This window comes from Aulonocara stuartgranti, assembly GCF_965226115.1.
Source record: "Aulonocara stuartgranti genome assembly, chromosome: 23".
NCBI lineage: Eukaryota > Metazoa > Chordata > Actinopteri > Cichliformes > Cichlidae > Aulonocara > Aulonocara stuartgranti.
In genome coordinates, this window is record NC_138958.1 from 35,324,111 (window position 1) to 35,349,668 (window position 25,558).

Below are 25,558 nucleotides of genomic sequence, written 5' to 3' on the forward strand. Positions count from 1 at the left end.
CACGATTCTATCAGCATCTAACAAAGTGCTCACCTCCAGTGAAACAGCAAAGCTTTCAGGGGCATGAGAGGGACTCTGCCACGCTGAAAAGCTGCAGTATCTGACAGAGATGCCCACTGTTTCTTTATATAACACCTTTTTATAGCACCTATTTACCTTGAAATGATGTTGCCAAGTAACAACATCCCAACTGTGCAGCCGCGGTGGGGATGGTGGTGTGTGTGTGTGGGTAGGTGTGGGTGTGTGTCAGTGATGGATGTCCTGAAGGGCTGTTATTGACTCTAAAAGTGGGGTTCTAACAGCGAGCTGGGCGAATGAATTCCAGTGTTTTTCACTCTCATGCAGGTCTGCTGCTGCAGTAAAGGTGTAGACAAGAACTCATCCATCACTGCTGCAAGTTCCATCCTTAACGCTGCTAATCGCCTTGCACGGGGCCCAAACCTCTATGATGCTTCTACACCACCCCTCCTTTTTTTTTTCCTTTTTCACAAGTTTCTCCAACCTCTCCCACTCCCTCCATCCTCTTTCTCTCTCAGCATGAGTCACTTAACTGATACATGTACTACAATAATCCCTCTTCTTAGTGAATGGGATTAATATTCAATTCAAGAAGAGCCTTTCATCAATACCCCTCCATGCCTTCTTTGTTCGCTCTGTTTAACCTTTTTTTGCTTTTTTTTTTTGGCAAATCCAGCAATGATGTAATAATGCAACAGATCAGGGCAGATGTAGTGATGTGTAGTTAAGTGCAGCAGAGCCAGTCACTTTGGTTAAAAATGATACGTGTGGAGGGAAAATGCACGTACAGCAGTTTGGAGAGGGGAAAAATTTTTTATTAACAATGCATCAAAAGAGGATTTGGACTCAAATTGTCCTCAGTGCTCTGTTTTAATGATGCCTTCTGGTCTGTTAGGCTTCTACGAGAGACCAAGCTACTGCTTTTAAGTCACCCTGCAACAGTATCTGAAGCTGTTTGTGCTTTATCCTTGAAACTCCAGCACTTGCATTGATAGAAGTATCAACCAGAGCCTGTTATGCACTGATCCAATCCAATGCTGATCCAGGATTAGCTGGGGAGGCGAGACCACATGACGGAGTAAACTTGAGAACGGACGTAAAGAGTTTACCCCGCCTCCCCTCTGCTCATATCCACACACATATATTTTAACATGATTTTTGATGGTGGGGATAGAGGAATGTTTCTTTTAGACAGTGAGCTGTCTAAATGCACTCCCAGCCTGGAGCAAAGAGGGTCAAATCTATCTGAGGTTGCTCTCTGCGTGTGTTTGATAGTGTTTTGCAGTACTGCAAATTTTGGTATCGATCCAAAACTACAGAGTCAGTAATGCCAATACCAATACCGATATTTATGTAGTCTATGTAAGGGAGACCAGTGTGTCATGATTGATGAGATGACTCACCAATAACAACAATTTATTTAACAGAATTCAGTGTATTAAACGTAGAGGATTGAAACAAAGTATCGCTCCTATTGCTCCAGTGTCGATGCAATACCAATACCAGAGATGATATCTATATTATTGATAAGGGTGTTTGATAGCTCAGGGCCTGCTTATTTGTGTTAAACAAGGAGGGGTCTCACTTCTTAAACTGCAGCAATAAGGTTTCCAGGGTTTTTGGTGAAAATGAATAACGATCTTATTTTATGTTCACCTTGCTTTTAGTCATGCAACAGGATGGTGTTAAAGTTTTGGTGTTTTTTATGGATGGAAATGGGTCGTTGTGGTTCAGAGATAAAAGAGGAATTTGGCTCCACCTAGTGGTTTCTCTCGTCAAATTTATTTATTTATTTTTGTATTTGCGTCATCACCCTTTCTCAATCCTTGGAAATCTGAGATCAAGCTACCGAGGAAGGAGTCAATTGGTCGAACGACAATTGGAACAAGAGGTAGTCGCCTTCAAAATAAAGCGTCTAGCGAGCGTTGACGGCCATCTGAAATGGTACAGAAAAAGTAAAACAGACAGTAGAACAGCCATCTTAAAACGTTATGAACTGAATAATATTAAAAGACAGTAACATATCACATTCCCAGGAATTTCTAACAGATTAACTGCCTAACAATTCAGCTGAAAGCAAGCGCGGATAGAAGCCAAGTGCATTAGATATTGATATTATATTAATTGTACCTTTTTTATACTTACAATGAAAATATAATGCTAATATATGGTTGTTATCAATAATAATAATAATAATAACTCTTAAAGCTTAGGTGTAAACGTAAGGTAAATTAGATAAGTAGAAGATCACATATGCATTAATGAATACAACAACGATAATAGTAATAATAACATTAATGCGCAATACAGATTATATACATTTTAGTTTGAAATATTTAACCGGAAGTGTGACATCTTTAGACTAGCTTGAAAGTGGGTGAAGGTTTTTACACAGAACGGTATTTTTCTGTGAATGCATTGTAGGTTGTAGCCATTTCTTTCATCGCTCAGAATCCGGTTCTTCAGCGTTGTGTCTGGAATCAACATCTCTTGCCCGTGACTCACACATCGGAGTAAACCCAAGTCTTATTTTTTTTGATAGTTCTCACCGGCTGGCTCGTTTAGCCAGCTGAACCTAGTCGAAGATGGACCCAGCGAGCCGATACCAAGTGGTGAGTGGAAGCTGATCAAAACACCGTTTGATAGCTCGGCTTGCCACTCGTCACAGGCACCAGGCCCTTGCCAAAAAAATTAATGCTTATTGTTTGTAGTGACTATTTAAAATGCGTTATGTGGGACAGACAAAAGCCGTAAAAAAATCAAACTTTCACAAGTGTTGTGTTTTTCCCCTAAATTGGTTTTGCTATGGTACCCAGCCTTTGATTAGCCACCTCCGTTAGCTGGCCAGCCAAGAGTAGTCACGAAGGCCGTTTAAGTGAAAATGCTTTTAATAGCGCTACACACATAAAATACACTCTCTAACTTGTCGTTACATGTGTACATTAAAACATGTAAATTAATCAGAATGTTTTTTTGTATGTAATTTGTATAGTATATTTTTTTTCTCTCATTTCTTTTCTAAATGTACTTGTATATTGTTCACATGTTGAAATAAATTACCAATCAATCAATCAATCAATCAATCAGGTGTAGTTACACGGTTTTTGGCAGCATAAATTCTGAGAAGCTTAGCTCTAAGTTAAGTGGTTAGCATAGGGATTTAGTAGCTGGCTCATATTAAATGTGGTAAGAGGGCCTTTTTTCCCTCTGGTTGTATTTTTTTAAAGCTGTATTTCCGGCTTAAACTGCAGCTTAAAGGGCTGGTACGAATCAAGAGAAAGGAATGACGGTGACAAATAAGTGTTAACGAACTAATTGTTCAGAAATATGACTTATATTATGTCTTCGCAGAATCATAAAATTCTATAGTAATGCAGGGAAAAGCTAATGCTACTACTGTTAGTCAAAAACATTAATGGATGCCAGCCTCAGAGTATGGCTTCTTTGGTTGAACTGGCCTAAGCATGTGGAGTTTGTTCCTTCTGTTAATGTATTGTAACAGCAGTGTTGGTAAAACTTTGGAGTCAGCTATGAACCTTGGGACATAAAGTATGCTTTGTGCCTTGTATTCTGGTATTATGGCTGATAATCCCACAGCATATTCGGTATGAGCCAAGGCAAATCAGCAATGTCCTTTTTAACTTTTCAGCCCTGAACAAAGCAGCGATTCACACCAAGTTCTTTTTTTTGGTTTTTTTTGAAACTCCAGCACAATACAGTGGATTCTCAAGGATGGCTTGGATGTGGCCAAACGGATAAGTTATCTGATATTGTGGTTTGTGAAAGCAAACAAAAAATATACTAATAAAAACCCAGTGTTCATCACAGTATGCCTACACTGTCATCTCTTGCTCTGTTTCCTTTCTAAATAATACTACAGGTATGGGGCACTGCTGCTGTGAGGTTCGGGTGTATTTGGACACATGAGGAGGCTTGTGGCTATGTTGTTAAGATCTTATGTAATCCCCTGTGCTTGCGTGGGGGTGCAGTTATGCTTTGTCCTTGATTCTGAGCCAGTCGTCGGCCGCTCATTCACTTCCCTGACTTGTTTGCTGACCCAGCGCTGGTGGAGGTTCAAAAGTCGGTTGGGACGGCCAAGATCTTAGTTTTTTAGAAGTCTATCGGTGTGGTAAACCAACAGATTTCACTGTGACTGTGCTTATTAAAGAAGCTATTTAGGTTTGTTAGTCACCTCTGGCTTTTCAACTTGCGTGATATCATTACTTATCACAAAGGGTGTTTCCCCTGTTTGTCGCGGTGTTTTACCACTGTTCGAAAACCACCATTACTTCATGGAAAAGGTTTCAAATGGTAGATTCGCCTTTCAAAAACATCATTTTAAGCAGATTATCAGAATTGTGGAATTCAGTCCTGCTGACGCAGAGTCAAAATGAGTTTCAAATGAAAACTTGCATAGCTTCAAGCTATGCAACTGAAGTTTGCCGCCTTTTTTTTTTCTTCCAACTTTTTACATATAAAGCAATCATTTTGTTAATCAGGATTTTTTTTTTTCAGTACAATAATCATGAAGTGAAAATCATGACATGCTGCGTTTGTAATTTTTTTTTTTTTAAACCTTTTCAATCCTAAAGTAAAAATCTGATATCGGCACATGCTTAGTCAATATTTCTAATTGATAAATCCGACATGTAATGAAGCTGAATGTCAAACCCAAACTGCCTCAAGCTTTGCAGTGACATCAAATCAATCTGCTCTTGCTAACTGTAAACTTGGTGAATGTATCTGGCTCAAACATTAGAGGCAAGCGTGTTCTATTGCCTATTAGATCAACACAAGTCAGCAGAACAGCATACCAATTCACCCAACTAAAGGTATCACTGTAACTGTTTACTGACAATTGTGATCATTTAAAATTAAATTCATTGATTGTGTCAATCACACAGATCATAATCTCATCAATAATTGTACTTTTTGTAAGCTTAGTCTTCAACATCATACTTTTGTATGTTGAGTTCAATTTAAGTTGCTTTCTTTGTTTTTTGCATGGCTGTCCCACCTAATATTCATATGTGACAAATGAGGTTCCAACTGACTTTTGGCAAATTGCAGTTCCATTTACACATTATGAAGGTTCAACAAGAGGATTGGACCTAAACATTAGTGGGCCATGGGAGTTTTGGGCTCTCACCCTAGTGAATGGCACCATACAACAAAACTATCATTAAATCTGCTGGTGCATGGTGTTGTTTCAGGCGGGTGATGTGCTTCTTGAGTTTGTTTGCAGGTTGAAGACACGAGTTGACCATTGTGGTGATTTTTACCACCATTTAAATGATCTATCAGTACAGAAGCATATACAGAGAAATGTTGCAAGTTTGTCTTTCTGAGGAAAATCTTTTAAAAAAAAAAAGCCTGCAATTTCTTCACTTCTTGGTTTTCACTTCTCTTATATTATCGCTGGTATAAAAGATACAGAACTGTGGTGACGTCACCACTGACGTGCAAAGTGACCAGTGGAAATATATTGGATCCTTCGATTGCTCTGCTGTTTTTAATATAAACACGGTCCTGTAGAACAGCGGTATAGTGATCCACCCAAACTATTGCTATTACAATAATTATATTGATGATGAAAATCAAGAACTGATGATTATTGTGAAAATTGTCAGCTCAAGTTAGATCAGTGTTTTTCCTGTGGTTCTGCCTCTTTGATTACAGGCACTTTACTGTGCTCTTGGGGAATTTGTTCTTGGACTTTAAACAAGCTAAACTTGCTTAACCACCTTGAGACAGCTTTTGTTATTCTTTGGGTTATCAGCATTCTGACGCACAATGAGTCTGTCAGGTTATCCTGCCAATCCTGGGTCACGTAGCACTGTCCTTAAAGTTACATGTAGTTTACTTAATTCTAAAACTACAATCTTATGCCTTTGGCCAGGAGCTGACTAGATTGAACTTTCTAATGGATGCCCTTTTGGAACAGAGGGGCGGAGGTGATTCCCTCTCGGTTATACTGTAACCATCATCTGTAATTTCAGAAGGTGTTTGGCTCTAAGACCTGACAAAAAAAATCTGCTTAGGCTTGTAGATGACCCTCTCAGATGTCGCGTGGTCTGTCATTAACTTATTACATGTAGATCACTTTTCCAGAAACCTTCCTCTGTTGACATATTGATGTGGCTTTATGTATCTGTGCTTGCTGTGTCAAACATTCTGTTTAGGGCAAACCGTACTGCTCTTACTCATTTTACTCCTCCTTACATGCAGGCTAAGGATATCACTGTAATTGAACATTTCTTAAGCTTCTACATACTGTAGCAGTTCATTTCTTTAGGGTTCAGATTGTGTTAGCTTTCATTGAGTACAGCTCTGACAGATGCCAAAGGGTAAAGACCAAGGATTAGTCTGTAATGCTTAGCTAAGGAATTAGAACTAAGCAAGAATAATGGAACCTGCCACCACTAAGAAAGTCTCCTATAGAGTGGTAATCACCTTTCACTGGGGTAATACAGTATTTAACTTTATCTGTGTTTTTGAAAGGGCTAAAGGCATAACTAATTATTAATGTCAGCACCCATCATGTTCCGAAGCAGTGGTGTGGGTGCCCTGGCAATGCTTCCCAGTGCTAACAGACATAAATGTGAAGTGGTAAGCAAGATGGAACATACAGTTAGCATAGTATAGCTGTTTTTGGATTGTTTGTATGTATGCAGTGTCAGAACTAACTCACATGTGCCCAATATTAAATTTGTAGTGCTATCAGAGCTAATGTTAGCCACACACTCTGGGTGTTTTCTTACTTTTACACTAGTTGATTACTCTAAATTTTCATTTTAGTTAGAAAACTAGTAGCTATTAGGGCTGAACGATTATGGAAAATAATCTAATTGCGATTTTTTTTTTTTTTGCCCCAATATTGCGATTGCGATGCGATATGCGATTATTTTTTAAGGTCTTTGTCTTTGTTTAATAATACAGAAGACAAAGCAATACATCATATAGTATGGCCAATACTATATTACATTAATTTTAAACTGTTCTTTCCTGGAAGACAGACCTCTGTTATGATGACATGAGGTGATGCATGAATTGATGACTGACATTTTTATTTAACTTCTTCAATCACAACAGTATATTTGAACATGCACAATAGTTTATTTTTAGCTTACAAACATCTGAGCATAAAGTGCTGACAAGGAACCCTGGTGTAAACATTAAAATGAAAGTCAGTACAATGTGCAGATTGCAGAAATATACATAAACAAAATCAGTGGCTTTACCACACTCAGTTTTTCGACATCTGTGAACTACTAGACAGTCATTCAATTAAAAAATAATATTAAATAAATAAAACTAATAAATAAAAAATACACACATCTTACTGATCTCTGCAGTCAGTAAAATTACACATAAAGTGCAAACATAATAGCAATTGTATAAACACACACACAAACACGCCTTTAAAGTTTAAAGGCGTGAAATTGGACGGTCTAGCCAATCAGAAGGCTAGTTCTGATTAGCGTCACCGCTGTCTCGGTGGAGTTTAATAAACTCGGCCGTCTGCTTCTTGCTATCTAAAATATAACCAGACACTGGTGTAAATTCTCGACTGTCTCATACTTCTGTTTAATAAGTTTTCTGTTTGACGTTTAGTCAGCTGTGTGAAAACCAAGGAGGAACCCACCCGGGGGATTAATAGTTTTATTTTATCTAATCTAATAACTTTAATCTCAGCCAAACCGATTTACTCACGAACAAACAAAACACTGAAAAAAGCCCAACAATAACATTTTTAGGTTGTCTAAGTGACTTATATATTACGTTTAACCCGAGCAGCGAAACTCCGCGGTGATCTGAAAATGATGTGCCGGGAGTTGTGCCGTTCTCGGCCGCATCAGTAATCCTCGAGCTCCCGGCTAGCTGTCGAGCTGGTGGGTAGCAGACGCCTCTGAAAACGTCGAAGCACTTTTGCAAATATGGGATATCTTGATAAACCGAGCAGATATTTGATGTTTACACAACTACTTTCTCGCCTGAAAATATGTTAAAAGTTTATTTTGTGACCCAGAAAGATTAGTATGAGTAATTTTAAAACTTAGTAGCGGCCGCCATTGCTGGAAACTGGAGTTTGGCTGGGCCGCGCTATGAATTCTGGGATATGGTAGTAATTTGGACAGCCTTCGGCGCGTCGCTGTGACGTAATCGGTCTACAAATGCGGCCTCAGGAGGATGCAGCCCATGAATTTGGACATGTCCAGAGTATAATCGCAGCCTTTGCGGTTAGAAAATTGCACTTGATCATGTCGCGATATTATCGCAAATGCGATATATCGTTCAGCCCTAGTAGCTATGCACGGATTTAACATCCTGACTCCATACATTTTCTCTGGAGGACTGGCATTTGCTGCTTTTTTGAGGTCACCAAAAAGTAAAAAAAATAATTCCACTTTGAAGTGTTGCCCCCTTTAGCCACAACTTTTCAGCAAATAGTCCATACCGCCTCACCTTTATTAGTGAGACGGAATCCAAAAAACATGTCATTTTTACACTTTGTTTACCCCTGTTGTTTCACAGCTCGCTGAGCTTTGATTTTTCTACAAGTACTCTGGTGTTACACTGACAACTTCTTCTGTCAGACGCTTATATTTGAAAACAACCTAAAGCACTCAAAATGAGACTGAAACATACATGTTCAGATTGTTTGTTTATGTTTACCTGACTGATACAACAACTAACTTGTCCGTACATTGCTATAGGTGCGTGTTTTTTGTTTAGACTGGCCATAGCTTCCCAACTTTGGGCCTCCCTTTGAGAGCGAAACCAGAGTTTGATTTATATATATATTTTTGATTCATATATATATACATATACATGAATGAAAATATTGAAATCTTTTGCTTTCTGGTTTGTTATTTCAGTCGACTGGCAGCTGTTTTTATGCAGTCAGAAGAATTGGAGTTTTCAGACTTTGAAACTGCCAACACTCTGGTGCTTTCTTCTCAAGTCTTTCAGAGATGTAGGACGAGAGTGTGTGCATGTGTGCATTCCCCTTGAGCAGCAGCATTGGTTTTGGCTGATGATCTGCTTCTTGTTATATTCAGTTGCACAATGAGGACGACTCTTCGGAGGCCGGCGCCAGCGAGCCACAGCCGTGCACTTCTGCCACAGCCCAGCCCGGCACATCCGGCCAGGACCAGAGTCAGACTCAGGTGAGCCCGACCCCAGTCCCCGCGGCAGGGGAAGCGTCGGGCGTGAGGACTCAGGGGGAGGCAGTGGACACGGCACCACCTCCATACGCTTCCATCGACTTGGGAGCAAATGCTGCAGCACCACCTGGTACTAATTTGACTTTAATTGCACACAGAGTTTGGTCTGATTGCAGCTCTGTGGTGACTATTTGGAGTGTTTGTAGCTTTGAGTCACTTTAGTTTCCAGGACGGTCTCAGAGCGTTATAGGAAGTGCACAGCTCCGCTTTGATCCTGCGTGCTTTCTGTCCTTTTCTTACTTTTTTCCTCCTCTCTCTCAACAGAGACTAGTTTCCGAGGTGACTTCCCTGTGCCGCCACCCTACAGCGTTGCCACCTCATTGCCCACATACGATGAAGCAGAGAAGGCCAAAGCAGCTGCCATAGCTGCCTCAGCAGTGGAGGTGATGCCACGGGTAAGGAGCCCTGCTCACACACGGTCGCCCTCTCAGATCCCCTCTTATTATTCTTGGGTTAAAGTTCTTCCACTGAAACATTCTTGTGGTTACTGGTCTTTGGTCTGGGTGTGGTTCACCTCAAAGTAGGGCTGGGCGATATGGCCTAAAATTCATATCGCGATATAATCTGAAGCGCGATATAATCTGAAGCACGTGCGGTAACGATATATATCACGATATATTCTTTTCTTCTGTATAACGTATTTTCCACACTATAAGGCACACTTAAAATCCTTTAATTTTCTCAAAAATCGAGAGTGCGCCTTATGTATGAATTCTGGTTGTGCTTACTGACTTCGAACTGATTTCTGCGTGCAGAAATCTGTTAAAAAATGTTTTAGTACAACTTTGGTAAGCCGCACTGCTTGATGGATTGTCAGAGCATTACGGCTGCCGTAGTGGGGAGCTTCGCGGCGTAATCTGGGTCCAAAGCGCCGTCTTCTTCAGGTCCCAAAGTCAAACGAACACTGAGAGTTAAAGAGTTAAAAACATGACATACCATGTTCTGACTGAGAGATTTTGAAACAAATTAAAACGTACAGCTCTGCTACCACTTCCGACATAAATGAAGACAGAAAACTAAACAGCAGTGGCGTTTGCAGGGTTACTGAAGTTGGACTACCTGGTATATAATGTTGTACCATGTATGTTAGCATAACATTAGCACAGTGAAGCTGGAGGATGAACCCCAACTTTTTTTCCACTTATTAAAAGTGAACGTGAGGGATTCTGGTGGTCAGGGACAAATGCAGTCGCATAGCAAGATGCTATACACGGGCCAAACTTCAGTCAGGAGAACAACTGAGATTATTCATCCACAATACGAGGTTGGTTATTAATATAGTGCAACAACATGGGAATAGAACAGCTGCGAGAGAATTCAACATTAATGAATCAATGTTACGGAAGTGGAGGAAGCGCAGTTTTTGGCTTTCCCCATATTTCACAAGTGCTTCATCTCTTTGCTATGACTGTCGGCATAATTTGCAGATGATAATGGTTGTAGCCACTGCGATGCTTTCGACCAAAACAGGCGCAGCTTGATGACATCATCAACATGCGCTGTCGCGATAGAGCGGTATAGTCAAAATCTCTATCGTTGGCCAAATTTATATCGTTTCTATCGTATATCGTTTATATCGCCCACCCCTACCTCAAAGCATGCCAGAAAATTTTTGTCTTGACTACCCCACGCTTGTGACACTCCGGACCAAAGTAAATGCTGAAAGGCTTTATTTCTACCAGCTCTGAGTCTTCCCATTCAGAACAAGTAAAACTGCATTTCAGTTAACTTGAATTTATGCTCTGAGCACGTTATATCAGCACTTTAAAGGTTATTGTTAAGGTGACTTACTAATTCCAAAATACATTATGACTTTTAAAATAATATAACATTTGTACGTCTGTGTGTGTCCGTGTAAGGATGATGACTTCCCTCCCAGAGACGACTTCAGTGACGCCGATCAGCTCCGAGTGGGTAACGACGGGATCTTCATGTTGGCCTTTTTTAGTGAGTCTCGTGTTTTCTTTTGTTTGCTTATTTATGTGCAAAGTAAAGAGACCTGGTAGCAGCTCTGTTTGCTTTGCCCAGATTGCAACACACTCGTAAAACAGCATGTGACTCCCTGATAACAGATGAATTAACCCTCGAGTCTCACTCATAATTCAGTGGATAAACATTTAGAGAGACGCTCAAATCCACTGAGACTGTTGTTACTTTTAGATTTTTAACATATAATTTTAAAAAAATCCACTGCTGATTTCAAAGTGAAAGTCACTTAGATGCCCAAATAAAAACAAGTCTTCCTGATGTTCCTTCAGTGGCCTTCCTGTTCAACTGGATCGGGTTCTGCCTGTCGTTCTGTCTGACCAACACCATTGCGGGGCGCTATGGGGCCATCTGCGGCTTCGGCCTTTCCCTCATCAAGTGGATTCTCATTGTCAGGGTATGTTTTTCCACTGTTTGTTTGTTGTGTTTGAACGATGGAGGTCAGTGTTACACACGAGGATCAGGGTTTAACGAAAAGTTGAGCAACTCAACAGCAATCTTGGAAAGAATCTGTGCAGTTTGTTTGTTTTTTTAAAACTTATATCTAAGTGAATGAGAATGCAGCCATTACTGAACATTTGAATATTATTCTCCTACAGCTACACCATGTTGTGGATGTTTTCCATTAAATAAAGCCTGCAGACAAGCGGTGAGCGGTAGCTAACATTCTTTAATCACAAACAAAGAACAGAAAACCAAGCTTGGTGGAGAGCCTGCATGATCGTGGGGCAGACGGTCAGCAGAGTCTCACTGAGCCTAGCATGGCTCTCAGTTAAATACCTTCTCCAGGAACAAAAGGCAGTACACAGCTGTTTCACACCTTAAGGTTCACACTCCCTTGCTACCTCCCAGAGTCCTCAAAGAGAGAAAAGATTCTTCCTGTGGACTTGTCTGCTTCCCCCAACTTCCTTACCAGACCCCCACCATCTGTCTAACTGTATGAGTGTGAGACATGTTAAAATCTAGTGGCGCTAAGGCATTATACAATAAAATAATGTGATCAATACATAAATAAAAGAAATTCCTATACAACCACGTGAACCTCTGAGCAGTGCTACAGGATTAGCTTTTTGGGGACGAGTCTCAGTGTCGTAGACCCAAAGACTTTGACCTTGAGGGCTTTGGACCGTACTGCTGCCAAGCCGTGAACTAAATGAGGTTTCTCTGTCAGACACTCTGAGTCCTTTACGCACTCTCTCCAAATCACCATTCCCGCATAGTTTGTCTAAGGGTGTTACCCAGAGTTCATAGCCCTTTTATGTTAAACACAAGGTTGGTAGGTAATGGGGGGAAAATGGCAATGTCATACGCTCTGCTCCTCTGTGCACAACTACTACTGCAGAGGCTCATACAGTGTTCATACCATTACCAGCCTCTGGCAAACAATCAGCTCGTGCTACTGAGCAGACGACCTGCTGATCTGCATCCTCAGTCATTCTGGTGTTCTGGCTTTGAAACGCGAAAGATTGACATAAATCTGTAATATTCTTTGTTGTTTGGAAGTTTCATCAGTTGGGTTGACAAAGACTAAGTCTAATGTGGTCTACAGGCGAGAGTTTAATTGTGCTCGCAGTAGAAGGAGCATTATTATATCAGTTGGGAGCTGCAGCTGAAAAGCTCTCAAGCTGGTGGTGGTATTTGTGATGTTTCATTTCCTTTGCACATGTCTTTGAAGTTTGCAGAGTGTTGTTGCTATTATATCTTTTCATTTGTGAAGGTCAAAAGTCTCACTGGGATTAAAAAACCTCCCCCAGGAATGACGTGGCCAAGAGGCCAGCAGAGCCCTGAGAGCTGTTCAGAGTAAGCTCAGGACCTGCGACGCCCGTGCTTCCTGTCTCATTGTTGTAGGTTGAGATATCGAGAGCGAGTCTGATTTGGGCGTCTGATAGAACTGCAGCTGCTGCTGCGGAAGAACTCACAGGGGGACATTAAACACACTTAAAAACAATGCTAACTGCATCCTGTGTTAATGTCTGCACACTCATGCCCTTACCCGTGTGTGTGTGTGTGTGTGTGTGTGTGTGTGTGTGTGTGTGTGTTAGGGTGACCTTGAGGTTTGACTTTTTTTTTTTTTTTTTTTTTTTTTTTAAATGTCATATTTCTGTTTTCAGAGATTGCCCTGTTTATACACAGCTGTCATTTTCCACACAACACATTTAGCAATATTTTCATTCATGCACTAGTCAAAGTAAGCAGATTTCATACCATCCCCGGTCCTCATATAACTGTTTTTTTTTTTTTTTTTTTAATCTATAGTGTGAGAGCACATGACTGCTGGTCAGGCTTCATCGATGTGGGATTTGTATTTTTTAATGGACTTTATGAGAGAGCGTCACTTTGTATAAAGAGCAAATTAGACACAGCAATTGTTTCCTTCTGATAACACTAAAGCCAAACTCTCTCTTCCTGTGTGTGTCCAGTTCTCAGACTACTTCACTGGCTACTTCAACGGTCAGTACTGGCTGTGGTGGATCTTCCTGCTGCTCGGTGAGTGCGCTGCAGTCAGTAATCGTCCCTAAAAGCCAAAAAGCCTCCGTGTCAGAGTGACTTCATGATTCTCTCTCCCACAGGTCTCCTGCTGTTCTTCAGAGGTTTTGTGAACTATCTAAAAGTTCGCAATATGTCAGAGAACATGGCCACATCTCATAGAACACGCCTCTTCTTCCTCTACTAAAGGTATCAAAATCTTTGTATTGAGCTGGCTCTGTTCAACTGGATCAGAGTTTTTCAGTATGTGAAGTATTCAGATCTGCATTTGTTTTCTAGGTGTTTGGTTTACAGCTCCAGCTTAAACTGGGGAGGTTTGATGAGATGAAGTCAGGACTAGAGTCTTTCAGGGTCTCGTTCGTGAATGTGGTAGGCGCAGAGCTGACAGGTGGCTGTGGTAAAGACATGGCATGTCAGCGGAACTGTTGGTCGACCTACATGCAGAGTTTTTTTTCCCCTGTGGCTGTGAGCTGTGGGAGCTGTGGGAACTGAGTGAACGAATAACCCAGCCAAGACTCGTGACATGTGTCTCAGCACCTCGCTGCTGCTGATAGACCCTGTGCATGAGAAAATGCTAACTTCCTGGTTTGAGACCAGATGTGGGGTTGTACATTTCCGGTAGCTTTACTTTGCGGTCAATCGCTACTACGAAGATATACTCCAAAATCATTTCCAAAACTCGAAAACGGAAAGATCGCGTTAAGTTACAAAGAGCAGAAGGTGGGAACACTCACCACTGCTGTGTCATAAAAAATCTAATGATCAATTTTGACGTTTAAAGAGTTTAGATCGATCAGTTGTTTACATCACTCAACACAAGCAGAACTGCATTACTGCAGCAGAAGACACATCGTCCACATTCAGAAGCACATCTCTGTATAGTGACAGTTATTATGATTTAAACAGGCAAATGTTCAGCATTCAAACTACAGGTGAAGAATAGTCAAACCAGATGTTTCCCTGTTATGTCGAGATCAGCTAGTCAAGTACACACCTACACAGCATGTTAACAAACTGAAAAAAAGCCTCACAAAAAATGAATGATTGCTGGTAACGTTTTCTATGCATTAGTATTTACGAAGGGTATGTTGTGACTTACCTTAAAAATTACAGTGGTCCCTCGCTATAACGCGGTTCACCTTTCACCTCGCTGTTTCGCAGATTTTTTAGTGCAAGTTTGCATGTTTATTTTATTTTATTTTTTTACATCACATTGTGTCCTGATCGCTGCAGACGATCTCCTCCGTGCCGTCTCTCCTGTACAGTACAGAATCGCTGCATCGATCGCTAGCAGTGTGACTCTGAAGTGCAGTACGTTATGTCCACGATGTCCACGAAACGTTTTGCATCGTCAAAAAATAAAATTGGCTACTTGATTTCACCTATCACAGGTTATTTTTTAGAACATAACACCCGCGATAAACAAGGGACCGCTGTTTACAGATACTGAGAAATATAACATTTGAATCCCTTTTCTCTTTTGCTCTGAGGCGCGGGGGAAAAAATATCGACAAGTCGATGAACATCATTTACATATATATTGGGTATATGCCCAAGACATCTATTGAAATGTAAATCGCCGCTTGATTCATTCATTTGCTTAACTTGTTTTGGACCGTAAACAAGGCGCGAATAGGACACCGGAAACAAAGCTCCCCACAGGAGTTTCCGCACCTGAAGTAGCATATGCTAACGTGCACACAGTCTACTGGCCACTTTGCAGAATTAAAGCCTGGTGAGCAGCTGCACCTGTACAGAGGATCTGTACCTGGAAGAGAACGAGACAGGAGAGTTGCTTTCCAAGTTAAACGCAGCTTAAAGCAGCACATAGCTATTATCTTCAGCTCAGGTGATCTTTGTCAGTTCTAAAATTAGACACAGCCCCATTCATGGTAATCCTTTCATGATGTAATTACAGATGATCGTCATTTAAAAACAGAAAAACGCACCATTCTCCAAAAAGCCAGCAGCACACAGCTCCTGCTGATAGATTGAAAAGTGTGCTGAACAGTGGACACTTCTGTGTGTTCCTGGGTTCACTTCAGCCGGTTATGTTAGAACCTCTGTCTGCTCTGTGGCTGGTTCAAGGGCCAACAACAACACAAGTAAGAGTAGCCCACAAACTGGTTGGTCCATATATGTTTGGCACCGCCTAAACAGTAAACAGCTGCAGCGTGTAGACAACTTGGAGTAAAGCACAGGCTCTACACGGGACCAGAACAGGGTTACTGCACCACGCCACAGTGAGTTTCAGTGATCATTTTACACCATGTGCTGAAATCTAGAGCCAACGTCACAACATCTCTTATCTTTGGAAGTGTCACAATTTAGTCAGCGGAAGTCATAGTCACACGAGCCCTGAGGTTCTTTGTTCAAGGTCGTGAATGCTGAAGCTTCACGACTCATGTTTAGTGTAGAAATGTTTACAGTGTCCACCTGACAGTGGACAGTGCCAGTTTGTACAGTGTGTGAGAAACATAGTGTCCAGATAAAGGTCATCAGGACGGATGTGCAGTTTAAAGGTGGTACTGATGCACTTACAGACAGGAAGTTGCAGATCAGATATGTTCTCATGTTTAATAACTGTCACTGTTCGCCCCTAATGTGTGGAATTCATTCCCTCCAGGTTCTCCGTGCCGTCACCGCTCCATTCCAATGTGAACGTCCTTCCCTCCCCCTTGAATGACCTGACTAAAGAGCCTTGCAGTGAAGAGAGGAGATGGGGAAGGAATGGAGGAAAAGATGTAGGGAGAAAGAGTTACCAGTTTCATTAAAAGTAAAACACGGCTCAGCTCTGAAGCAGCTGCTTCAGAGCTGAGCTGAAAAATCCGACTTTGATGATCACGTCTCATCCCTGGCCGTTTTTGGGCCCCACCCCCCACCCCACCCCACCCCCACTTCATTTTCCTTTGATTCAAAGCTTTTCACACTGTCTTCTCTTGGATCATGTGACGGAAACACCAGACCAGCTCATGTGTCACACAAACCTGGCCTGAGGCGAATTTAAGAGTTAACATTTATTCACAAAGCACAACAAAACAGTGTAGGATGTACATAAAAATAGCTTTGGCAGTTCTAAGCTAGCTTATGTGATGCCATGCGGTGACAGCAGTGTTAACAGCTTAAAGCTGAATCACAAAACCTTCATGACTATAAAGTAACATTTGGAATTTTAAAATAGAAACCGTGTAGGAGGTGAAAACCCATTATGAGACTTTGATATTCAGATTTCCCCTCCAACAGCCTTGTTTGTCTCACTTGAAACAAACAGGAATTAAGGATTCAAACTGACAGACCTTTTAGTTACTCGTGGAATTTTAAAACACACCACTGTTTACTTTATATGGTTTTATTATAAAATGAATAGAATTCATGGCACATTAATGTTAAAAATAATGTAGTTAAAAGTAGCATGAAATACATTAATTATTTAACAAAAACATTAAAATAATACTAGCGGTGTGTTTAAAAATTCCCTGATGATTGTTTCATGAACTTCTCTTGAGCTTGAACTAAGCACTAGTTTTGCCGTATTATTTAAGCTTAGGGTGTTATAATGAAGTCTTAATTTAACGCTGGTGTAGCAGTTTGACAGCGCCAGTCCTTTTTCGTCATCTCAGATTTTCTTCAAATCAAATTTATGCAACAGTTTCCATTATAAGGGCACTCGGAACCGAACACCGAAGCTCTGCTTAGCTAGAATTGGCTCAAAATATAATAAATAATATAACTTTTTTCCCCCCTTTTTTTTCAGTCGGTTAAGTTGGGGCTCTGAGCCAATGGAAGGTGTTTGAAATTGCAAACTGGAATCTTCTATTATAATAATTTAAGATAATACAGGTGCCAAAAATTAGCATCAGCAATAACGGCACTCTGGACTGATATCAGTCACTGGCAAATATTTACTGATGATGTCACATTGGATGTGTGATGAAGAGCTTGAAACCTTTAATGACAAACCAGAAGCTTTTCTTAAAACGATATCAGATAACATGTGCTGGCAGAAACTTAGCATTGGCTAATATTGGCTCTATTGACTGATATCAGGAATGACAGCCACAGATATTTATGCATTATCCACCAATTAATTACAGTATGAAAACCTAAATAATTCAACTATAAAACAGTGAAGGGGGAAAGGAATGAGAACAAAAGCAAATTTAAAATGCAAAAAAAGTGGTTGTTTTTAAAAAATAAATAAATTGACGAGTCATACTGATGCTGTTTCTACTTTTACTGTTTCCCTCTGTGTTCTGTGTCATAAACAGAGCTTCCTTGTTTAAAAAACAAAAACAGAAAAACTTTGAAGTTTTCCATGGTTGAGTCATGTGACCGACTGAATATCTGCTGATATTCCTGGTATCAGTCAGTAAAGCCAATATCAGCCGATACGGGTTACCTGCTGATATCGGTGCATCTGATATTACTCGAATAAAAGCTTCTTGTTTATCTTGTTTTTCATTGCAGCGACTTTCCCTTAGAAACGATGGAAACATTTGCACCAGCAGATTTCCTGAATTGATTTTTTTTTAATCTCCTTTCCCTTCAATAACAATCATTAATCAGCCTTTTTTTTTTTTTTTTGTAACATTTTTGAATCAAAGAAAAATGAAAAGCTTTCATTAATTAATTAATTTATTATTTTTGGGTTAAACAAAAAAACCCAACCCTCACTATTTCACAGCACAAGTTCACCTCATCTCGGTCGGCAGTGAAACGGCTGCCTTTTCATTTTCAAAACAGTGTCTGTTTTCTACAGAGGCACTAACCAACGAGAGCTCGGTGGGAAAAGTTTGTTTTCAGGCTGCTACGGTCAGATCAGTAGAAAGTGACCCTAAAGCGGGCCTTGTATGCATCTCCTGCTTCGGTGCTGTTGAAGTTTAAAACGATAATAAGCATTTTTACATAGAGGGCAGCGACATGCCAGGCTCGAGGAGAAACTCCTTGAAATACACGAGTCTTATGCAATTTACTCAATTGTAATGACCTACGATTATTGTGGCTTTAAGGTCCTGTGATAATGAAGTAGACGTAGTTGAGTAGTTTAATCAGAGACTGAGATCCAGTTGTGACATCAGGGAGTGAAATGGCTGTTATTGGACAAGCTGGTTCTGCATGACCTGCATGACTCGGACAAAAGCCAACACACGGATCTCTCTGAGGTTTCAGCTTTTCTGATTACATTTAGGATTTCTTCCTCTTTCTTTTCATGGCGTGAGAAGCTTTCAGTGATGTGACTCCTTTTTTTTTTTTTTTTTTTTTTTTAATAAATCAATGTTAGCTGACGTTGTGACTTCCAGTGAGTGCGATGACGGCGATGAAGTCTGGGGACATGCTGTTGCGTCTTGAATATGGAGCCTGACTGGACAAAGAAAAATAAACTTTTTTTTTTTTTTGTTTTGTTTAATTAATTATTATTTTTGTCATTAAGAAAAGAGAAGTGTATATACCAGATTATGCCAATTCAGAATATTTGCACTTTGAAGAACTTCTGTACAGTATGATTTATGAATCTGCAAAACTGGATCTGGGTTTAGAAAAAGGTTTTCTTCAGCCATCATTGAATTCTTAAATCATCCCAAGTGGAGAATTTGCCTTTTGCACTTTTTATTTTTGAAAATAATATTTGTGTGTGTGTGTGTGTGTGTGTGTGTGTGTGTGTGTCTCATCGCTTTTAGCCTAAACTGTGACAGCTTGAGAATTGCCAAACTTTTTTTATTATCTTTTCGACTCTCATCATATCCCACTAAAGCCTCTTTCAGCAATATTCTGATCTTTTGGTGAATTGATGCTCTGCTGCATGATTTTCCCTCCCAAATGAGTGGGTAATGTTAGGATTAATCTAGTGCAAAATATTTCTCTTTGTATATAAATGAGGGGAAAAACGAGGCGGCAGCCACACTGTTTCTCTTGTCCAAAATATGTCCAAGTAACATGTTCTGAAGCGGTTGTTATGCATTTATTATAACTGGAATGATGACAAATAAATAATGTGTTTCAAAAATAAGAATAAAGTTCAAAAGTCTGCCACTTACATTTTATGTTGGCGTCTGCTTAAACTCATTTGGCAGTATTACTTACACTGTTCCACTTACAGGTTACGGGGTTAACATGCTACTGTCCTGTCAGATACTTGAGTTTCTGTGATCTCGACATCATCAGCGTCATTTTGTTTTTCTCCCGCTGACTTCTTTGGTATAATTTCCTGGTTCTGGCGTCACAGGGATAAAGCTTTCCCAAGTAAATTATAAAAATCTGAGAGCTAATCTGCCAGGTAAAGCCTGTGTATCATCTTTATTGCTTATCACCACACAAAGCTTTACCCAGAATGAAAGCTGACACAGGATATCTGCTCAAGATGAGTCGCACACAGAAAGTGAAAACACCCACAGGTGCTGATTCAGCTTTAAAAATCAAGAAGGTTGCTTGAAGATCATTTGAGGTCACCGGTCCAAAGGTGAAGCACGATTCACACCTTTCATCAGGATAATGATTGCAAGCTACCGAGCAACGTCTCACAATAAAGGGCGATGCAAATCTAAAGTTAAAGCCAATGAAGGGATCATGAATAGATGCCTAAAGTTGTAACACAATCTAAAATATATTTAAAAAAATCCTGAAATGACACAAATTAATATTAGGAAGTAAAAAGTGCCAGAAAAGCTGAGGTATTAAACCTGGAGGGGATTTTAATCCTCTCTAACGCTGAATGGGATTGCAGGTTGAAGTCTTTCTTCAAATAATGACATTCAAACAGTTGTTATATAATACACCTACATATATCTATTAATACATTCATGTATTAATACATTCAAGTTCATTTTCATGTAGCTTGGAATACCAATTTTAAGTTACAGATGTATTCAATTTTTCATTATCTCTAAAGCTGAAAGCAAAGGTTAAAAATAAATGAATGTTTTCACCAACTCCACTAGATGGAGCCAAAGATTTATAGTTTATGTAGGTCAACGCGTCCCATCAGGAGAGAACCTCAACTGCCTTTTTTATGTCTGCAGCTAAGTTCCTATTAACATAATTTAAACCTCATGCCCATAAAAGTGAAAACTAAAAAAACCCTTCATATATCACTGCCTCTGGATTTTTTTTATTTTTTTTAGCTCTTGTCATCAAAATGCAACAAGTTAGAAATTGAATTTTACAATGATGTTTGTGCTTTCTTGGAAAGAAACATGTTTTTTCCCCCCTATTTTTATTTTAGTTGTGAATCTAGTCAGATTCAAATTAGTTTTATAGTCAGACATGGGCTTCGACCTTTATTTCCTGTGGTTGAATAAAAACGCTGAAGTGGTGACAGCAGCTGTGGATGAGCGGAGGATCATTTCCACAGTGAACGAAAAACTCATTCATCCATCCAAGTGCAGAACACTCCAGGTGTAGTGGGAGTTTTTGAAGGTAAAGAAGTGAAATTTTCTGCAATTTGGTGGACATCAATGCAACTGAGGATGTATTTCACTAAAGGCATAAAGATCCACGGCAGGATCACAATAAATCCATAATATAATGTGTCGGTGGCCATAATGATATGAGCCTAACTGGAGGGGGTTGTTTGCTAATTGGAAGGTCGGTGGCTTGTCGAAGTATCCTTGGGTAAGATACTGAAATCTCAATTTCCCCTGATTAGTCCACTGGAGTTTGAATGCCGTACTACATATTGACCCTTTCATGCATTGAATTATGGCAACATGCATGAAAGGCATGAATGACAACCTCAATCAGGATTTTTTCTCAAGTATTTTATTCATCTTTAGGCATGAAAAAAAGATTTGAGAATTTCATTTTTTTAAACATGTATTTTCCAAATAGTTTTTACATGTCCACTTAAGTGGACAGCATCACCTTTGGAGTGGGTGGATGGTATGGAGTGACACATCAGTGTCCAATGTAGTGGTTTATATGCAAGTATACCATCAACACTGACACAAATAAAAGAAAATAGCCTCTGTCTACTGTAGTGACCACCATGTGTGAAAGGGTTAAACAGAGCAGAAAAGTACTATGTAAGTACCATGCTGTATCTTATCTGGCTTCGTAATGCAGTATTGCTGTTCTTTTCATCTGAGAACCTCCTTAAACTCAGTTTTGCGCGACTTCCATGACATCCTGGATAAATGTTGTCAAATGCTAAATACTCAAACCTTTCAAAGAATTTGGGACTTGCTGTTCAAGTGTCTGTATGTCTTCTTCTGGGTAAACTTCCCCGTTTTAACCTTCAGCCAAAACTTCAGCCATCTCATCTAGCAGCACTTATAAATAGTCTTTGGCCATCTGTTAAAAAATCCCCAAAACAAACCGATGCCAAAAAAAGAAAGATCAATTGAAGTTGACATGAAATGTAAATATATCCCTTTTACCACACAATATGTAATCAGTTCAGCTGCATGGGGGAAAGGGGAGGCTGCATAGGTGTGCAGTATCAGAGTGTGACCAATAAAGATGAAGAGCTTGTGTGTTTTTATTAGCCCTCAAATCTAAGAGTGAAGCTGATCTAAAACAATGATTTCCTTGTTTATGAGATGCTCACTGATGTTCTGATCTCTTGTTTTTATGTTCTACGTTCTGTGAAAGTCAGCTATGCTACAGCCGGGATCTGGAACCCATTTTAGTCTCGCAGCTTTATTGAAGTTTTAATGGTGGCGTAACTTAACCACTGATCCGAGTTCAGCGGTCCCTGTCGAAGGGACTTGATAAATATAAGCCAGAGGCTCTTTAGAACTGCTCTGGGGGTACGTTTTGCTCTGTGCTAGATCAATGTGTTCTCACACACCAGCGCCTCAGGCTATTAACTACACTCTCTGTTCTTACACAGCTGTCTGTGTTATCATCTAAAAGCCTAGTTTCATGTGATAAGGCACCACGAGTCTGAAGCAGAAAAATGTGTTGGTCATTAATTATCATCGTGATAATAAAGATAAGTGGCTCGCTGTCAGTTCACAGAAGCAGGGACAAACTGTATTAACACACAGTTTAAGTTAAAGCCACAAAAAAGTCCCAAGGCTTGAATAAGGTTTCAGTCTAAGAAGCAGGAGGTTGTGGTACAGTGATTATTTTCCAATTGCTTTATATTTGTGATGCTAGCAGTTTTGTACTGTATTATATATACTGAATGCTAAAATCAGGACATTATGAAATTTGCAATGTGAATGCTAATATGTCAGGCAGATATGTTGATCAGGTGCATCTTTTTTCTTCTGCTTAAGCTTGACAACAGTTGCTATTAGCAGCAATCTCAGGGAAAGTTTGACAGCTGTTTGCAACTTTTTAAATAAACACAAATCTCACAAATATAGCTTGCTCTGTGATACAGACTGTCCAATGAATTTTATTACTTAGCATTAATTAGCACTTGCTAACCAAGCTTGCTAACTTTGGCTTATAATTTGGTGTTCTTGATGACTCATAGCTCCAAAACAAATTAAAATGGTGCGAGCAAATGCAAATGTTGAGGCTTCAAAATGCGAGTCCAAAAAAAGGAAGAAAGAAAAAAGTGACATCACAGTGGCTACTTCCATCTTTTGGATACAGTCCATGCCATGAACACGTTTTCTTTTGATAACATATATAAATTACAGTAAAACTTTTGCTTTTTGTTGAAATACCATTTAGAAAATGACAAAAAAGTTATTAAAAACAATTGGGTAACATAAATACCTGCACTAAATTTCAAGGCAATCCGTCATAAATACTTATATAGACGTTAAACTACTTAGGATTGTTCCTCTGGGGAATACATGTACATACAATGGAAACAGATCAATTTAGTATTTATTAATATGTTTCAGTATGGATGTACAGGATAGCCAAATCTAGAGATCCCAAGAGCCACAGCACTATGATCATTTCTGTCACCACACAGATCCATTGGGATTTTTATATATGTGACGTGGCAGCTTCAATACACATTAAATAAACAAACTAACACACAGATCTCATCATCAGACAACCCTCATTCTCAGAATTCTCCAAATTGACTTGTGGATCATAGTGGGTGGTTATGTTCATTCATGGTGGGAATAATTTCATTTTTTTTTTTACCACAAGGAGGCGCTGTCTACATATGTTCTCATCGCCTGTGGAAACTAGGAAGTAAAAGCACTTCATGGTGAAGTTTGACTTCAGTAAAGCAGTTACAGGTCCTTGTGAACTACTGCTTCTGCATACTTTATGTATGAAAAATAAATCCTGGGTACAATTAATATTATTTGGCTCTGAGTCTGACCATGTTGGACTACAGTGACATATTGTGGAAATTTAATTACAGTGGAAACTAGTAGCCTACTGTAGTATTAATCATACTTCATCACTTTTCTTGTATCATTCAGAGCAGAAAAGGGTATTTTAAAAAATGATAGTGGGCGATGACTAAGACGTTGGTAGTACCCTTGTATGTGTGTGCGTGTGTGTCACCTCGCTTATCTGTGAACTGTGAAATGCTTGGAGCTACAAGCTGTTTCTTGCCTCCTGACAGACAGGGCTCAGGGGTTGCTCTTCCTTCCTGTGTAAATTATACACTGAGTTTTGATAGGTGTCACATTAGACACAGCACGTTGTTCCCCCTCGGTCTCTCTCTACCGCTGCCTTTTTCATGTCGCTGACAACAGCTATGTGTGCCAGAACCGGTTTCCACAAAGCAGCATTCTGATTTTTTAAAACACTGCTTTGTTTAACCATTTCTTCCTTTTAATATTCAATTAAATTACCTTCCTGTTTTAAAGAAGCGAGTACTTCAACAAAATCACTTTTAGAAAATACCTGCATCTACCTCAGTGTATACTGAATAGGCATATTCGATATACAGTGTGGTCACCAGTGAACACACACAAACGTGTCCGAAAAGTCTTTTCAGAATTCTTTGGATGAAATGTCCCCTTCTTTGTGTATTAGTAATACAGTAAAGATAGTGGCTATTTAAGACCTAGAACTCCAGTATTGGGATCTCCTTGAGGCCCTACTTGTGGGTAGGCACTCAACAGAAAAGGAGATCTTTATGTGAGAGATGGAGATCTGAAATACAGTGTTTATTAGGCGTTTCACTGTGTTGGACAAAGTAGAGCAATATCTAACAGTATGACAACCTCAATCAGGATTTTTTTTCTTAAGTATTTTTATTCATCTTTAGGCATGAAAAAAATATTTTTGAACTTCATTTTTATAAACATGTACTTTTCAAAGAGTTTGTTACATGTCCACTTAGGTGGACAGCATACCGGTACGTTTTGAGTTATGGATTTGGTATGGAGTGACACATCAAATCAAATCAAATCAAATCAAAATTTATTTATATAGCACATATTAAAAACAACAGTGTTGACCATAGTGCTTCACAGTCAATAAAAACATGAGACAGTTAAAACAAACAATAGAAGAGGACAACAAACAATAGGTAACAACGCAACAAGCTAAAACAGCCAACTAGACAGAATCAAAAGCCAAAGTAAAAAAATAAGTTTTAAGACGTAATTTAAAAGACTGGATAGACTCGGCAGTGCGAATATGAACGGGGAGGTTATTCCAGAGTCTGGGTGCCACGGATGCAAAGGCCCGGTCGCCTCTCGACTTCATTCGAGTCCTAGGTTGTGCTAGGAGCCTATGGTTGGATGATCTAAGTGCCCTGTTGGGATTGTATGAATGGAGTAAATCAGAAAGATAACTGGGTGCTAAATTATTCAAAATATTAAAAGTGAACAAAAGAATTTTAAAATCTATACGATATTTAACAGGGAGCCAATGTAATTTGGCTAAAATTGGAGTTATGTGTTCATGAATTCTCGTACCTGTTAAAAGACGCGCAGCTGCATTTTGAATTAACTGGAGCCGGCAAA

At 39.7% G+C, this 25,558-nt stretch overlaps 1 protein-coding gene across 1 annotated transcript; it reads left to right on the top strand.

Moving 5' to 3' along the window:
* The first annotated feature begins 2,380 nt into the window (after positions 1 to 2,380).
* ndfip2 (Nedd4 family interacting protein 2) lies at positions 2,381 to 19,754 on the top strand. The gene is made up of 8 exons (XM_082525108.1): positions 2,381 to 2,630; positions 9,081 to 9,315; positions 9,510 to 9,640; positions 11,105 to 11,192; positions 11,504 to 11,628; positions 13,652 to 13,718; positions 13,802 to 13,907; positions 16,345 to 19,754. The coding sequence occupies exons 1-7, from the start codon at positions 2,604 to 2,606 to the stop codon at positions 13,903 to 13,905; spliced, it is 777 nt and encodes a 258-aa protein (XP_082381234.1). The 5' UTR covers positions 2,381 to 2,603; the 3' UTR covers positions 13,906 to 13,907; positions 16,345 to 19,754.
* Positions 19,755 to 25,558: the final 5,804 nt, after the last annotated feature.